The sequence below is a fragment of the Podarcis gaigeae genome (assembly GCF_964106915.1).
Source record: "Podarcis gaigeae genome assembly, chromosome: 15".
NCBI classification, from domain to species: Eukaryota; Metazoa; Chordata; class Lepidosauria; order Squamata; family Lacertidae; genus Podarcis; species Podarcis gaigeae.
Genome location: NC_139692.1, coordinates 30542181 through 30560504, shown reverse-complemented (window position 1 = coordinate 30560504; position 18324 = coordinate 30542181). Strand labels below are relative to the sequence as shown.

At 42.2% G+C, this 18324-nt stretch overlaps 1 protein-coding gene across 1 annotated transcript; it reads left to right on the top strand.

Moving 5' to 3' along the window:
- Positions 1–2076: 2076 nt before the first annotated feature.
- On the top strand, positions 2077–17009 carry NIPSNAP2 (nipsnap homolog 2). The gene is made up of 10 exons (XM_083714822.1): positions 2077–2207; positions 8038–8177; positions 8265–8310; positions 10074–10168; positions 11581–11651; positions 11918–12058; positions 12682–12713; positions 14311–14405; positions 14894–14977; positions 15853–17009. Exons 1-10 carry the CDS (start codon positions 2104–2106, stop codon positions 15915–15917), a joined length of 873 nt encoding a protein of 290 aa, XP_083570948.1. The 5' UTR covers positions 2077–2103; the 3' UTR covers positions 15918–17009.
- Positions 17010–18324: the final 1315 nt, after the last annotated feature.

Below are 18324 nucleotides of genomic sequence, written 5' to 3'. Positions count from 1 at the left end.
TAAGTTTCTGGGCACCATTAAAAACAGTGGAAGACTGATCTGATCCATGGGAATAGTCCCCTGGGATATGCACAAGAATGGAAATGGTGCAAACACTAAGATTACCAAACGTCCCCGTTTCCCGGTGACAGTCCCCAGATTTACAAATCAGTCCCCATACAAAATCCATTGAAGTTGAAAAGTATCCCTGGATTCATTGAAAAAAATCTGGTAACCTTAGCAAACACTCTTCCATGTTCTTGCACAGCTCAAGTTCCTGTTAGTGCTGCTTGTACAGGCAAACATCCCAGAGGACTTTGCCCCTTCATGGAAGGGAGAGGGCTCTTATATCCATGTTCTGCTTGCTTGTTTCGCATAGGCATCTCGTTGGCCACTGTGAGAACAGAATGCTGGACTAAATGTGCCAAGGGTAAATTCAGCAGGCTATTCCTTATGTACTGGTTTCAAAACTACTGATATTTTTGGTTTCTTATAATTCCCAAGCAATGTTGGGCACTTTCTGCTGGTAAAAATGATATATTATGCTCTGCTCTTCTATTAAATGTTCCCAACCCAGCACACTACATAATCATAAAACTATATAGGATAATCCTAATAATTATAATTATACAAGAATTGGGCTGAAAGTATCACAAAAACAACTGCCTGATCCTAAACATGCTTACTTTAATGTTTTACTGAGCTCAATGGAATTTACTCCCTGGTAAAGACAGGCAATCCTATTGATCTCTGGAATTTACATCTAAGTAGGCCTGTAGAATATAATACAATATACTCCTAATAAAATTAATTTTATGGGAGTAATATTGCTTTTACTGCTTTTTATTTTTTTAAAAGTGTGGATTATCAGGGGGTCACCCAAAAAGAAAACTTGATTTCCCAAACCAATATTGTCCAAATTTTAGAATTACCGGTAGTTGCCAGCTGGCTATAATTTTTCTGGCCAGAGTTTCATTCACATGTATAGAACTTGGATGCAAACCAGTGGGTAAATGTTCATTGGTTTTTTCCTGTTCCATGTATTAGAAAACTAATGGGTTCTTCTGGGAGGTGGGGAGGAAATCTGTCAAAATATGTTTTAAAAATACTTCCTTTTTACTAAATTTATTACAGTGGAGAGTGCAGGTTTACAAAGCAAGACTTTAATATGATACTTCTTTGTTGCAGCAGCTACCTGCAAATTTTGGAAGGGCCAAAAAGGGGCCATTTTGACTTACTGTACTGTACTAGTTTAATAGTGTGGACTGCTGTGGCTATGCTGATCGTGTGTTCGCAGTATGTTTGGCATCAGTATGATAATTGCCTTAATTGAAAAAAGTATGCAAACATTGTGCATGGCTGGAGAAAAACACAAAACATGCATTTACAGCTGGTTGGGCATCTATTATTACATCTACAGATAAATCTGACATCAGAAGGGTATTCAATGTCTTTCCAAATTTATGGATTATGCAAACTTTTGTTCTGGACCAGAATGTCTTCTTTAGACCTTCCTCAGGCTGAGGTTTTTGTGCAAATGGTATACAAGTGCCACTTCCTTAATCTGCAATGGTTTTCATGTTTTGCACTGGATTTGAAAAATAATTACATTAAAAAATGCTTTCTTTTGGTGGGGGTGAGCGCCCTCTACACAACCACAGGAGCTCTCTGTAGGTCTAGTCTGTGGTGCCCTTTGGGAACAAAAAATGCACTCTGCCCATGTTCAGAAGGGGCTTTTCCTCAGGTCTATTAGAGCCTATTCATTTAAATTGTTCTAAGAGGAGCAAGATGGCACTTTAGGATCCACGTAGGGCAGCCCCCCTCGAGGGGAACTAAACCGTTTATTTTTCAATCCCTCACACTGTTCAACCCCCCAGCAAGGTTCTGGGGTTGCACCTTGGGCAGAGTCGCCTCAGCTTAATGGCGCTGCGCTTTTGAGACCGTCGGAGAAATGTGCGGCGTTGGGGGGGGGGGGGAGAGAGAAACCTTTCCGTGTCCCCCTCCTCAACTCCCTCCCTCACGGTGAGGGGTGGGAAGGCTCCCTCTAGTGGCTACTGGGGGGCACTGCGCCCCATTTCCCCTTCCTTTTCCCCCGCGCCGTCCCCTCAGGTTGAGGTGGTCAAGATGGCGGCCGGGGCGCTGCTGCTGCTGCGGCGGGGGAGCGGCGGCCGCCTCCGCCTCAGCGCCTTCCCAGCCCAAGGGGGCCGTTCCCGCCTTTTTTTTCTCAGGTGAGGGGGAAGCTGCCGGGGAGGGAGGGGTGAAAAGTGGCGGGAAGGTCGAGCGACGGGTGAGGGGGAGAGGAGAGCCTTTTCTTTTTGGCGCGCGCTCTTTCCTCCCCCCCTCGCGGCTCAAGGTCACGGCCTGGTCAGGTGGTTTATTGCTTCCTCCCCCAACAGCGCTTCAGAGTAATCAATTGTGGGAATGGGGGGGGGGGGTCTCATCGTTTCTTGTCTTCCCCGTTCATATTATTCAATAAACAGCGTATTTTACACACACACATATATACTGTATAAATATAGATATATACTTACACACACCCTCCGTCTCCACACGGAGGAGGGGGTGTGTACATTGGCTCAGCCCACCTCACGCAGAAGCCCCCCAACTATTAATAATGGGGAGGTCGCCTCATAGATATCCGCCTCCACATATTTTACGGTGTGTTCTTTCTACCTCGGAGCCGCCACCTATTATTAACCCTTGTCCCCACCCCATTGTAGGGGGTCACTCCATTAATCTCTTTGCTAATCCTCTACACACACCCATCTAAATTATGGGGGACGGAGAGACCCCCCACACCCCTTTTCATTTCTCACATTGTATTATTACTGTTGTTGTAAGCCATCTTGTATGATCATTGTTATTTATTAAATTTATTAGCTGCTTTTTTGCCACGGCCGCACAAACGGACTTGTAATATTTTATGCATATGGGGGAAAATAAAAATAAAGACAATTCTGTTTTTTTAAGATGGATTAAAACATCCCACCCATGCAAAAAGGCCTCAGGTAATTAATTAAAAGCCAAAGGTTTGATGAGAAAATAATGTTTTTGCCTGGAGACTAAATATATTGTTATTGTTGGTTATTAGTCTTAAGAGGTTATTTTTGGGACTGAAATAATGCCAATTGAAATTATAATAACAAAATTATAATAACGGTAGCTTTATTTATTCAATGGGGTTTTTTTCGCTTTCCTTTGGGTCCTAAATAATAATGATAATGAGCCACCCTGGGTTCTTTGAGGAGGAAGGACAAGATAGGAATAGATTGATTTTTATTTTTTTAAGGACCTCAACCAAATTTACGTATGTGGCCTGGGAACTTGCTTCAAGGGGTGGTGGTAAAAATCACTCTAATAGATAAAATAAACAAATGCAATTAAAGATTCTAGAAAATGCCTTCTGTGTTCTGGACAAATGTTAACAGGAACACTCCCTATGTTTGTAAAACATGTTGAGGTTGTTGTTGTTTTTAACAATCAAGATATATATATATATATATATATATATATATATATATATATATATGCAGGTTTTGGTGTCCTCGGGTGTCTTCCCGTGTAAAAGTTGGGGTGTCTAGGCGACGTTTCGACGAGGTCTCACTCGTCATCTTCAGGCTGGTGCTTTCGGCTTCTTGTTACTGGAACAGAGCGGGATCTCAATGTTTGAGTTCCTATAAATACTGTAGAGGGGGTGTGGTGTCTAGCCTCCAATGTTCTGGGCAGAGAGGAAGTTCCCAGGCTAGTGTGCCTTTTCTTCTTTTGTTCCTTAATTACTTGAGAGATACCTTGAGTGATTTCTTGAGTGATATCCTGAGTACCACTTAGGTGGGTCATTAGGTGTGGATTAGTTGCTAAAGTCTTTGTGTCTTGACCTCTTGAACTTTGTGAAGAGTTTTCCTGAGAAGATGGCTGTATTGCACTTAGTTGTGCTTTGGCTTGGCTTCGTGTATAGGGGCGAGCTGTGGTTTTGTGGCTTGTGTCAGCCAGATCTGTGTAGGGATTGCAGGGGGGTGCAGCATCCGGAGGTGCCACCATGGATTGGCTACTGGATGGTGTCAGTAATTCATCTGTGGAGAGGGTCTGGGTTTGGGTCTGGTGTGGTTGATTGGTGTTGGCGTTCTGTGTGCCTCTGGATCTGGTGTCAGTTTTTGTGGGGAGGGCTAATTTCCAGATGTCTGGCAAGCGGGATGTGTCGTCACGCTTGTTCATGTTGTGAGGGTGTTTCTCTATCTCGATGGCTTCCATGATTATTCTCTTGTGGTGATGTTCCGTGTTAAAGAGCAATTTGGAATCTGCAAAATTAATTTCGTGTCCTGTTTCTTTCATGTGTTGGAAAAGAGAGGAAGTTTTTTCTTCTTTTTTGACGGCATTCTTGTGTTCTGCGATACGTGCATTTATTCGTCTGTTTGTTTGTCCAATGTACGTGGCTGGGCAGACTTTGCAGGGTATTTCATAGATCCCTTGGTTTTCCAACTGGATTTTATCCTTGGGGTTTCTGAGGATATTGGCTATTTTTTGGTTGGTGCAAAAGGCTGTTTTGATATTGTGTTTATGGAGGATTTTGCTAATTTTATCTGTAGTGCCCTTGATATAAGGAAGGAGGGCCATGCCATTGTTTTCTTCTGTGTCTTGGTTTTTGGGGGGTGTTTCCTTTTGGATTAGCTTCGTAATCCTGTTTTGCTGGTATCCATTGGCAATTAACACATTTGAGAGATTCTGTAACTCAGTTGTCAAGTGGTCTTTGTCAGCCAGGCGTTTGGTTCTGGAGATGAGAGTCTTGGCTACGGAGTTTATTTGTGCAGGGTGGTGGTGTGATTGTGCATGTAAGTAGGAAACACCCCCCAAAAACCAAGACACAGAAGAAAACAATGGCATGGCCCTCCTTCCTTATATCAAGGGCACTACAGATAAAATTAGCAAAATCCTCCATAAACACAATATCAAAACAGCCTTTTGCACCAACCAAAAAATAGCCAATATCCTCAGAAACCCCAAGGATAAAATCCAGTTGGAAAACCAAGGGATCTATGAAATACCCTGCAAAGTCTGCCCAGCCACGTACATTGGACAAACAAACAGACGAATAAATGCACGTATCGCAGAACACAAGAATGCCGTCAAAAAAGAAGAAAAAACTTCCTCTCTTTTCCAACACATGAAAGAAACAGGACACGAAATTAATTTTGCAGATTCCAAATTGCTCTTTAACACGGAACATCACCACAAGAGAATAATCATGGAAGCCATCGAGATAGAGAAACACCCTCACAACATGAACAAGCGTGACGACACATCCCGCTTGCCAGACATCTGGAAATTAGCCCTCCCCACAAAAACTGACACCAGATCCAGAGGCACACAGAACGCCAACACCAATCAACCACACCAGACCCAAACCCAGACCCTCTCCACAGATGAATTACTGACACCATCCAGTAGCCAATCCATGGTGGCACCTCCGGATGCTGCACCCCCCTGCAATCCCTACACAGATCTGGCTGACACAAGCCACAAAACCACAGCTCGCCCCTATACACGAAGCCAAGCCAAAGCACAACTAAGTGCAATACAGCCATCTTCTCAGGAAAACTCTTCACAAAGTTCAAGAGGTCAAGACACAAAGACTTTAGCAACTAATCCACACCTAATGACCCACCTAAGTGGTACTCAGGATATCACTCAAGAAATCACTCAAGGTATCTCTCAAGTAATTAAGGAACAAAAGAAGAAAAGGCACACTAGCCTGGGAACTTCCTCTCTGCCCAGAACATTGGAGGCTAGACACCACACCCCCTCTACAGTATTTATAGGAACTCAAACATTGAGATCCCGCTCTGTTCCAGTAACAAGAAGCCGAAAGCACCAGCCTGAAGATGACGAGTGAGACCTCGTCGAAACGTCGCCTAGACACCCCAACTTTTACACGGGAAGACACCCGAGGACACCAAAACCTGCATTCCTGTACCCGTGAAAATCTACGAAAGCAAATATATATATATATATATATATATATATATGTTATTAAATGAATAATTATGCTGATAATGATCCCTGCTGTTTATTCTAGTGTACCATTTAACAGGAGGGAAGAACTGTATATTCCTGTGTCAGCTGCCTTCCTATCTTAATTCAAAAGAAATAAAGTTTTTAATTGGAGGTGGAGAGATATCTGCCACTTCATGAGCCCTTTCAATTGAGTCAGATAGATTTAAATACTCATGTGGCAAATTGTTAAAATGATTGCTCATTGATTTTATTGCCTATAACTGATGTATGCTGTTCCAACCAATCTGTAAAGCTGTATCATGACATGGTCAAGACAGCAAACTAAACTACCGGTAAATTGAAAAATGCTTTAGGTTTCTAGAAGCAAATGTTGTTTAGGGTTGAAAAATTAATTATTCTCCAATATCAACTTTTTCAGTTGCCTAGGATTTTCCCACCCCTTGGGAAGAGTTCTGCTAGCGTGTGAATAAGGATGTGGTTTTGCTTAACACTTTTACTTTCAGCAAACTCTGAAACCATCACATAATCCTCCCTGACTTTCATGGAAGATAAGGATACATGCACTCCAGGACACAAATGGTGGGAAATTAGATACACTGTCTTCCTCAAGATAACGTAGTGTAGTTTGGAGGTTTGTGGGTTTGATTTCAGTTTCATCTTTGATTTTCAGTTGTGTCACGCAGTACAGTTTTGTTACTGCAAATATTTGGGTATTATAATCATGCTTGAAAGCTTTAACTAATCCTCTCCCCAGTAAATCAGTAGACAAGCAAAAACTCCTGAACAACAGCTGTTACTGCTCTCTGTTTTCTGCCCCAGACTTAATTAAAATGAAGCTTTTGAGATTACTTTTACTTCCAGTTTATACTGGTATATCATAGCTCCACACAATGGAAAAACTCTAATTTCATTTTCCAGAGAAGTAACTATGCTAGCCTGTTACACAAAATAGATCTGTAGTACCTTAAAGTCTGACAAACTTTTATTATGGTATAAGCTTTCATGAACTAGAGCTCACTTACATATATCAGCCTGGATAGTTCAGTTGGTTAGAGCATGGTGCTGCTAATGCCAAGGTTGCAGGTTTGATCCACATATGGGACAACTGTATGTTCCTACATTGCAGGGGGGTTGGACTAGATAACTCTTTCAACTTTACAATTTTATGATTCTGACATGTACAGAGTGTGGTGTCAGAAGAACTGGACAATGGTGTTCAATATATGGGTCAGAAGCAGTCCATGTACTCAAATAGGTACCACTATGGCGGGAAGGTAAACGACGTTTCCATGTGCTCTGGTTTCCGTCTTAGTGTTCCATTGTGCCAGAAGCGGTTTAGTCATGCTGGCCACATGTCTGTAGACAAACACTGGCTCCCTTGACCTGAAAGTGAGATGAGCGCTGCAATCCCATAGTCACCTTTGACTGGACTTAACCGTCCAGGGGTCCTTTACCTTTTAGTACTCAAATAATTGGTTGAATGATTTGATTAAAAATATTTTGATTGACTAAAAAGATGCCACCCGATTAATTGGTTGGCAAATTTAAAAGTAGCTAATAATAGAAGTTCTTGTATAAGCAAATGGCCTTGGCAAGATGAGGCCTCCGTGGTTGTCTATGAGAGAAGCGGGGAGGCAAGCAACAACTATTTAAAAATACTGTCTTGGTTTTATTTATGACTACTTTATCATATATACATTTTAAATATTTTGGCTGAAGTCCAATGCATCTTAACTTTGGGGTAAGTCCTGCTAAACATAATGGGACTTCATTCTGATTAAACTTTCATAAGATTGGTCTGTTGATCTACTGATGAGTCAGCTCAAACGCCTATGATTAGTAAACTAAGACTAATGTAGTCAGGTTGAATTAAAGCTAGGTGAATCTTGTGTATTCCAGAGATACAGTAATGTGAAAAACACCTTCCAGTAGCTGGGAGGCTAATCAGGAATCTGCTCTTTGCTGCACCACTTCTCAGTCCTGATAAAAATGAAACAGGAATGAAGCTTACACAAGTTCTAGAACAATGTATGTCTTGCTCACTTGCAGGGGCCTTGTGTCGTCAAACAGCCGATCCGCAGAAGACAGCTGGTTAAAATCACTTTTTGTCCGCAAAGTTGATCCCAGGAAAGATGCTCACTCCAACCTCTTAGCCAAACGGGAGACCAGCAGTCTTTATAAAATACAGTGTGAGCTGCTGTTTTTTATATTTCGCCTTTGTCTGTCTTTCTTTTTTTCTTTCTCTCAGCATTTAATGATGACTTTTCCTGTTTCAGTTCACAATGTCAAACCAGAATGCCTAGAATCCTACAACAAGCTTTGGTAAGTCTGAATACTATGCTGGAACATTTGGGGGGTTAAAATCTGGAGCCTTGTTAGTTACTAAACTCATACAAACTTACCTCAGTATACAGTTCACTGGATTCAGCGAGAATTACTTCTGAGTAAACTTGCATAGGATTAGGAAGGGGCAGAGGAATCCTAACTGGGCTGGGGAAGTGGTGAATCTGGCACCATATCCCTTGCCCTGCTGCTAAGCCCATCTTGTTATGGTAGCTTTCATCTTGATGGCAGTACTTAAAAGCTCTCTTTAAGCTCATTGATGGCAACTACCCAGCAGCACACAGGTCATTGCCAACCTGGCAGTTTTTCTGATGCTGTGGTTAGGAGAAGAGAGAACACAGCGGTGGTGGGTGGGGTCTTCCAAGTCTCAGTAAAGACTCTGGCAGTCCCTCACTTCCTTTATATACCATACCTTAAGCAAATGAGAGAAAAGTCTGCCTCTTCACCAGATATATGCTAGACTATTCAAGGGCAACTGAAGAGTTAGCATAAGGTTACCAGATTTTTTTCAATTAATCTGGGGACACTTTTCAACTTCCTATTAAATAGATGGATTTTGTCAGAGGACTGATTTGTAAATCCAGGGACTGTCTCCGGGAAATGGAGACATCTTATAACCTTAAGTTAGCATCCACAACAAAAAAAGGGCTGGCTGGTGAGCCAACCAACATTTGTGCATCTCTTGGGTTTGTTGTTAATTTCTGTACTACAAATTTATGCAATATAAATTGAAGAAGGATATTGACCAGCTGGAACGGGTGACTGATATGATAAAGTGTCTGGAAACCAACATTATGAGAAGCGTTGTGTATGTTTAGTCTGGAGGTTAGAAGGCTGAGAGGTGAAATGATAGGCATCCTCAAATATCTGAAGGGCTGTCACATGGAAGATGGAGCAAGGGTTGCAGAGGGTAGGGCCTGTACTGATGGATTTGAATGACAAGAAAACGACTAAACATTAGGAAGAACTTCCTGCCAGTAAGAGCTGTTCACAGTGTTAGAAACTCAGATATATAATCTAGGCATGAAATGGCTCCTTAAATCAGGATTACAGCACCAAAACAGAATGCCTAGTTGCCATTTTTGGGCCAGACAGCTTTGATTGTCCAGATAAAATATAATGGATAGAATTCTACAAGATGTATTGCTAGTGTTTGGAAACAGTCAAGACTAAAAGATCCACAGGCATGCATTTCCAGATGGTCCTTGGTTGCAAATGGCTGATAGCCACGTGCAGAATGCACCTCATGCCTGGCAGATTTCGAACACTGGCTGTTTGACAATGGAACAGACTACCTCGGAAGGTGGTGGATTCTCCTTCATTGGAGGTTTTTAAACAGGTTGGATGGCAATCTGTCAGGGATTCTTTAGCTGTCATTGCTGTGTTTCAAGGGGTTGGACTAGATGACACTTGGGTGACTCATAACATAGGAAACACATGGGGATGTTATTTATTTCATAAAAGCATTTTTATCAGCTAAAAAATGTTCCCAGAGCAGCTTGTGAATGTCAGTGATAAGACTGTCCTTGCCCTCAGGCTTAAATCTGAAAGACATGACACAAAAAGAAAAGGAATTGGGAAGAGGAAAAAGCAAATTCAGACTGGAATGGATAGATTTCAAGTAGATGGAAAAGTTGTTGGTGTTCCATTTGAGGCCCTGCAATCCCATCTCTTTTCTCTCCTTCAGCTTGATGGAATGGCTATTGTAATTATGTTCCATTTTGCTTCTGCTTTTTTTAAAGTCAAGAGGTGCTGCCAAAGATCCACGAAGGGAAGGAATATCCATGTACACTGGTGGGGACGTGGAACACGTGGTACGGAGAGCAAGATCAGGCTGGTAGGAGATAAGACGTACAACAGAATGCACAACTGCGCTAATGATGTGTGCTTGTGATAGGGGCCCTCTTCCAGCCAGGATGGGAACCTGCAGGATGTGGGGCAAGGTCTGGGGACAGTGGACAACCAACACCAGCAGCAGTGAGCAGAGAGCCTCTAACAAGCCCAGGAAGATTCCCAGAGAAAATGGACATTTATCCATCAAAACTCAGAGCCTCAACAGAATCCTTATGTCCCCAATGTAACCAATGTAACCTTGCCTGAATGTCCTTCAGGCAAGCTTGCAGGGAATGTAAAGGTGCTGCTCTGGCACAGACCCAGGCACTGCAGAACCATCAAATGGTTTCAGATTGCATCTTCTTCCTTCTACAACAGCTCCTGAGAATAAGCACCGTTGCATTGCTGGCAGGTTCAGACACATTCAGAGTTGCCACTCCCAAGTCTGGACATGCCACTCCCAAGTCTAGACACTCCCTGTCACAGATGGGTCTTCTTGCAGTTCTTTCAGGGGACTGGGCAATTTCATGGTCCACACGACCTTCTTGGCAGATGATGCTGGCTCAAATTCTGTATCAGAAAGGCCTGAGCGACTGGATGACAGTTTGCAGCCTTCCTCTGACTGGTAAAATCTTTGAAAGTGGGCTCGTGGTAGAGCTATGGTTCTTTCTTTTCTTTTTTCATTTTACAAACTTTATATACTGCTTACTCAACAGAAAGCCTCTAGGTGGTTTACAGCCACTCTTTGCTGCCCGCCCCCACCCAAACACACACATTCATTTCAGTGGGGCTTGTGTAGGATATCTTCTCCAGGGCTTTGTCATTTATCTTTTTTGTTTGGCCTCTGACTTCTGCTGTGGAGAAAGAAAATTATACAGTGGTACCTTGGGTTAAGAACTTAATTTGTTCTGGAGGTCCGTTCTTAACCTGTTCTTAACCTGAAGCACTATGGGGCCTGCTGCGCTGCCGCCACGCGATATCTGTTCTCATCCTGAAGCAAAGTTCTTAACCCGAGGTACTATTTCTGGGTTGGCGGAGCCTGTAACCTGAAGCATCTGTAACCTGAAGCATCTGTAACCCGAGGTACCACTGTATAGGCTTAAGGAAGGACAGTGACCAGTGAATAAATCCTGGAGAGCCGCAACCAGTCAGTGTAAACAGTATTGAGCTAGATGGATGAATAATCTGACTCAGTACAAGGCATGTTCCTAGGCACTGAGAGAAAGTGAGAGGGCTAACCATTCTCAAAGTGTGCTGGGAAAAGGGTGCTGGTGGCCACCAGGATTGGAAAGAAAGAGCTAGGTGAAATGACAATGGGATACAAGATTTGGCCAGGAAGAAGCTGACGCTTAAGGAGTCTGTTTTGAATCTCCAGTAGGGAAGGGAGACTCTTAAATATGCCACTTTTCATTTCAGTTCATCTGTGGCGGTATGAGGGAGGCTATCCAGCTCTTACAGAGGTCATGAGCAAGCTTCGACATGATAAGGTAAGTCCTAGCATAAAAGATTGGACTTCATCAGCCTGACCCTTAAAAGTCACTTTGCCTCTCAAACTTAACAGTTTATTGCAAAAAAACCCTCCATTGTCAAGGACTCCCAGAGTTTGTGTATCAAACCAGGATACACTCTTTAAGTTTTGTGTCCTCCTAGTATTAAGCTCTTAATATCTGGACAGATGAAGCTTAAACTAGTTAAAAAATAAATGCATGTGATCTTGCCTTGTCATTGTAAGGATTTTTCATTTTATTTTTAGGGGTTTGTGGAGTTTCGCAAAGAGAGGGGAAACATGCTTCTCTCCCGCAAGAATCAGCTGCTGTTGGAGTTCAGTTTTTGGAATGAGCCTGTTCCGAGGACAGGGCCCAATATCTATGAACTGAGGTCTTATCAACTCCGTGTGAGCGTCTTTATGTATTCATAGAATAGTCATTCCCTCCCTCCCTCTCTCTGTGTGTGTTCTTGGGTTCATGAGACCTTTAAGAGTGAGACTGCATTCACTCTTTGTCAGGCTAGCCTTTAAATTTGTTATGAGAATCCATCTGGTAGACAAGTTGGCAGGTTGATTCCTGCCAGAAATCGATAACAGAGAGCACATTGCAACTCTTTTTCATTGATTTTCCTTTTTTCTCTTGGAAGTTCTGCCTTTTGAACAGAAAAGGTTGCATTTACTAACAGTGCAATCCTATATGTTTTTACTGAGAAGCAAGCTTTTTGTGTATTTATCACATATATTCAGTGTATATATCATATTTCTGACAGAAATGCTCCCTATCATTGTCAACAGGTGATGGAAATGAAAATTGGGACATTGAAAAAAGTATTTGAGGGAATTCTGGTCTTAAAGTGATTATGTAATTGCCCCATGTCTTTTGGGCTGAGTCGTCTTTTTTGTTATTGATTAGAATTCAAAAACCTTTCTGAAGGCAGGAGAGAAAGCCTGTTGAATTGCAACGGGGGAGGGAATGGAGGGTATCATTCTCTTAGAGTCACCTGCTCTGTTATTTCTTTTATTCCCCCCAGCCTGGAACAATGATTGAATGGGGCAACTACTGGTAAGTGTCCCTTGCTATGCTGGACTCCCCTCAATTCCAAATACCATTTTGAGAGATGGATAGAGCTGCCCATTTGTCAATCACTTGGACTTGCCATGTGCGTTGATTACAGATGAAAGTGTGCTCTGGATTCTTTTATTTCTTCCTTTGCAGTATCAGTTTGGATTCAAGCCACATCTGCAAAGGAAGATATTTCCTTTGCAGCCCAACTTGAATTCAAAGTGTTATCTGCAGAAGAGGAAATTGTGGCAGAGCAGAGGACAGGGTGGAGTGGGGCAGAAGAGGTGAGGCTGCAGGCCAGATAAAAAGGTACACTAGCTAGGCACAGAATCTGGTTGGTTTTTTAAGTTTTTCAAATCACTGGGGATGAGGGGTGAGGTTGGTTCATGATGTCACAGCAGCCATCCAGTTGGCACGGTGCGCAGCTGACTTCTTCTGAAAACCTGCAAAGCTCATTTTTCCTGGAGCTTGACCTTGGAGAGGAACAGGCAGTAGGGACTGTTGTTGTAATACCATACCCAGTCAAAGGACTTTTTCATAGTAGATGGGCAAGTTGATGTACTGGAACTCCAGTTTAGGGTCATGTCCTCCTGTTCAGCGATCTTGCCTGTTGTTTGATTAACTGTGTTTGTTGACACATACGGACAGTGAACACCCAGGAGGCAGAGAACACCCTATGCATGGGAAAATAAAATTTCAGAGTTGCACTCTGGAGAAACAAAACAGGACTCCACATTTTCAGGAATAAATGGTGGGGTGGACAGAGGATATGCCTCCCAATGAGCATGACTGATAATATAATCTCTGATAAGTTCCTTTCAGACAGTGGTGGCCATTAGTCAAGTTTTATTTACCATCTAATGGAGAATTCACCAGGAATTTTGACTGATGATAATTGAGTTTGCATCTGCTGAGAGAGAGCAAGTAAAGCATTACAATGTCTGACTCCCCATCTCTGGAAACAGAAGAAGTGGCCATTGTCCACATCTGTCTCTATCCTTAGGTGAAATGCACAGGACCGTTGATAGGTGGAAAACAGTAATAAAGAGAAAATAATCAGTCTTTTATGTTGGCAAAGGTGGAAAGTAGTGCCTGATACTTCCACAGCACCTAAAGGGTCTCATTTAAATGCCTGCTACTTCGTCTCAAATTTTGTCTTTAAGATTATCACCAGATACAGACACATGGCACTACCATCATAATTTCTTTCTGTTACTTTGTTTACCATCTAGCCTGATAAAGAGTTTAGGGAAACTCAAAAGCTTGTAATATTTTTTGTGATATTATTATTGGCCTAAACTTTGAATGTCCTTTTCACATTTTCCCTGTGGGCCAACATGGGCTATCTTTACTCTTGGTGTGAAGTTATATCAGATGCTGTAATATTAAGAATTCATGCAGGCTTCTAGCCCTCTGAAATATTTCTCTAGCTCTGAATACCAAGGGGGTTATGTTATTATAATGTTGTGCAGTGATGGAATTAGTAGATCCTTGCTGCATTCTTTCTAGTACTGTTCCATCTGATAGTTACCTTTGTAATTGTCTCAGCTCCAGCCCTCATGTCTTGTTTGTAATACATATATATTCTACCTTCCAGGGCTCGTGCCATTGGTTTCCGGCAGGATGACAAAGAAGCTGTTGGTGGCTTTTTCTCACAGATTGGGCAGCTTTACATGGTTCATCACCTTTGGGGTAGGTCATCCTGGACCTGAGAAATCTGGGAAAGGACTGTAGCTCTGTGGCAGAGCACCTGTTTTGTATGCAAAAGGTCTCAGGTTCAGTCCCTGGCAACTCCAGGCAGGGAACATGAAATCCCCCTGCCTAAAACCCTGGACAATATTATATCCCAGTGTTGAAAATATTAAGCATAGGTGGACCACTGATCTAACTTGGATTAAGATAGCTTCCTATCTCCCTTTTAATCTGCTCTCCATTCCAACAGGACAAGCAATTGTGTGAAACTGATATGACCCTTGCCTCCTCATAGCAGTACAGTTTCCAAGGCTCCTTAGAGCAGGGTGGATAGAGCCATGGCAGTAAATTACAGTTTAGGGTTTTAATGAGGTTTGCCCTCTGGTGCTTTGTTTATGGTATGTTGCTATATTTGAGAGAAGGATGCTGATGGACATCAAGACACTGATAGTTCCAAATTATTCCCCCCCCCCCCCAAACACTTCCAGCGTACAAAGATCTCCAGACAAGAGAAGATATCAGGAACGCCGCATGGCACAAGCCTGGTTGGGATGAGCTGGTATACTATACAGGTAAGACGGGGGTGGTGATCCTCAGGCTTAAGGACCAAACACAGTCCTCAGAACTCTTCCCCAGGCCACACTCCTTTCTAGTCACACACCTCACCAGTCCTACTACCTTGGAGTGTTTTTGCCTGGCTGGAATGTGGTCTTGACACTTGATTGCCTGAATAGAGGGTGAAGAGGGGCATGTATATGTAGAAAATTGCCTTCTTCTTCTTTGGCGACCACTCGTAGCTGAGTAAGATTGTCTTCCATAAAAACGGTTTTAAAAATGAATCCGTAAGTGACTGTGGAGGCCAATTCTGGATCCACACGTCCTTCCACATTGGGGACATAGGTTTCCGGGCGGGAGTTGATCATGGTGTGGATTTGCCAAGTGTGCCTTCCTCTTAGCACATTTCTCCCTTGCGTATTGAGTTCAAATGTCTTCAAAGCCCATGACACCTTTGGTAAAGGCTGTTCTCCAACTGTATATGTATATGTAGAAAGTTGCCTTCTATACAAAGATTAAACTTATATTCATTGCTGTGCCCACTTTGGCTTTGGGCCCACCCACCATAAGCATATAGCCCCCAGAAAATTGCCAAGTTGGAAATGGAACCCTTTGCTTGAAAAAGTATCAACACCTTGCTGTAACAGTTTACTACCTGTGTGGCAGTGGCAGTTACCCAAAAACCTGCTAATGTGAGAGACTTGTCTTTCCTCTCCTAGGTTAAGATGGCCCCGTTGAGCTTCCCTTTCTCTGGGGTCCCCCAAATCCTAGAACTGGTCCTGCTTCCTAGTCTAATGCTTTGATGGCTACAAAATCCCCCCCATGTTTCATTTGTAATATCTTGCATTAGCATTTTTTTAAAGTGCTAACACAATTTCTTTCTCCTTTCCAGTGCCCCTTATTCAGGAAATGGAATCCAGAATTATGATACCATTGCAGATATCTCCCCTTCAGTAAAGCCACTGATTGATCGGTGCAGATTTACATTGACAAGCATTTGTCTTTTAGTTAATTTGATATGTGTGTATGACAATGGAAACTCTGACTTCTAAAAGTACTGTATGCTGGGGCTTTATGAATGTGACCTCATTTCTTCAGATCCTGCAGGAGCACTTGGGATTGTGTTGAGGAGAGGCTTGGGAGTCATCATAAGTCTTACTGTTCAACCATCTAGTCTAGCTCTCTGTGAAACAGCCTTTTTCAAACACAGCCATGCATTCAGAGAGCTGGCAGGCCCTGTTGGAAACGCACAAGCTTCAGTGGTAGTTGCACGAGCTTTAAACCCTTAAACGATGCAGTATTTAATTATGGGGAGATTTGTCACATGCACTCCTATCCATTCTTTCATAATCATTATGGCATGCCAAGCTTACAAGGCCTTCCACTGATGCCACAAACAGTTGCTAGAGAATGCAGCCCTTTGTTTTGGCCTAGCCAAACTTATCTTAGCAATCAGCTAAGCCAGTATTTGCAAACTGGCAGCTGTTTTGGACTACAGATCCAATCAGCCCCAGTAAACACATGCTGGCTGAGGCTGATGGCAGTTGTAGTCCAGAACAGCTGGGAGGGCATCTGGTTGGTGAAGGGTTATAAATGGCATTGGGATGAGCTCTAAAGAAGAGTTAGTGTCATGAACATTTGTTAAGCACTCCAGGATTATGCAGTGAAACAGAATGTGAGGATTTTATTATTGTTATTTAATAAGCATTCATGATTTCCTCCATTTGTGTGGTTTAACTAACATAACTGCAGAAAGTAATTCTGAAAAGATGCATCAAGATGAGGCACATTAAATCATTTAGGACTGGCACAAATCACTTCATTTCCCATGCCCAATTCTCTGTTTTTGATTAAACTTTAAAATAGAGGATTTGTATGTGTGTGTGTGTCTGTAACATTGTGAACATCCTGTATGTTGAAGCAATTATTCTGTTAGTTAACAAATCAGTGCAATACACTGTATGTCCGATTACCTAAGAAACATCCACTTTATACATTTCAGTGAGTTTTCTGGCAGAATGTGTCAATAAAATCCTATTGATTTTCACATGTTTTGGGGAGTTTTTGGACTTGTTTCAATAATGATGAATTCTGAGTTTCTGCTGAGATGGCCTGCATGGCCACAAAGTCTACTGGGATTTTAAGGCTGCAGTCCTGTTTACCTTTACCTGGAAGAAAGTCCCATTTAAGCAGATGAGCGTGCAGCAATTATGAAAAAGGTGAATTCTGTTGCTAGGAATTCATTAGCCAAGAGATAGAAAAATAAGACTGCCAGTATCATGATGTCATACAAATCTGTGATGAGACCACAGTTTAAATACTGTGTACAGTTCTGGTTACCTCACCTCAAAAATAATACTTTAAGAGAGAACTTGAAAAATCCATGGGGGATAAGGCTACCAATGGTTACTATTCATTATGCTGTGTTCTATCTCCAATGTAATAGGAAGAGTGCTGCCATTTCACTCAGATTGTGTTTGCAGGCTTCCCTTCCCCTGCCTATTGAGAACAAGCAGGTATGAATCTGAATTTTCCTTGATTTCCTTGTTTTATCTTTATAAACCACTTTTAGGGTTGTTGTTTTTACAATTATGTGGTGTATGAATTTTATGAAAAAAATAAATAAGCCTTCTCATTGGCCACTGAGAGTAGGGTGCTAGACTACATGGAATTTTGCCCTGATCCAGCAAGGCTCTTCTTACATTCTGAACTTACTTCTTCAGAGTTGGCATTTATAGGATTGCACAGTAAAGTTTCCAGTTAAGTGGGAATCTTCCAGTGCAAATTAAGACTCATTCGCTGCTCAGACACAGGAAGTTGAAGTTCCATGCTACTGTCCATATTTGCCTTTAAGGATCCAGTTTGTTCAGATCCAAATTTGACTGTCTTGATGGGCCTGGGGCAGAATTGACTAATCAGCCAGCTCCATAGTGTCAGATAGCAAACGAAAGGAATTTTCCTAAACTTTTCTATTCTCTTCCCTGCCCTTCTCAAAAATGGGATCTACACTGTAATTTTTTTTCTAACTGACCGATCAGTTTGTCTCAACAAAATAAAGACTGCTTTGAAGTTTGTATTTGCTGAAAGCCAGGTCTGTAAATACATTTTTTCCTGGGAATTTTCCACCTTCAAATAAGGCTTTGAGTTGCCTCATCTGAGGAAGCAACCCCCATTCATGTGCAACACCTCTGAAATGTGTCCCAAGCACATTTTGCACTGACCCTGATGGTCCTGTGTTTGCTTGTTCTATTTGTCAATTGTGGAATTTTCCCATGTGACCCCCATGAACTTTCAAGTCTCCCTCTTCCTGAGTGGTAACTTCATTATCAGATCAGATATATAACGATGGTTCAGATAAGCTAAC

Excerpts from the sequence above, each read along its gene's own strand:
- NIPSNAP2 (XM_083714822.1), top strand. The coding sequence starts at position 2,104 with ATGGCGGCCGGGGCGCTGCTGCTGCTGCGGCGGGGGAGCGGCGGCCGC. Across the intron at positions 8,178-8,264 it reads CAGTCTTTATAAAATACAGT|TTCACAATGTCAAACCAGAA; the intron begins GTGAGCTGCTGT and ends TTCCTGTTTCAG. Across the intron at positions 12,059-12,681 it reads TGAGGTCTTATCAACTCCGT|CCTGGAACAATGATTGAATG; the intron begins GTGAGCGTCTTT and ends TATTCCCCCCAG.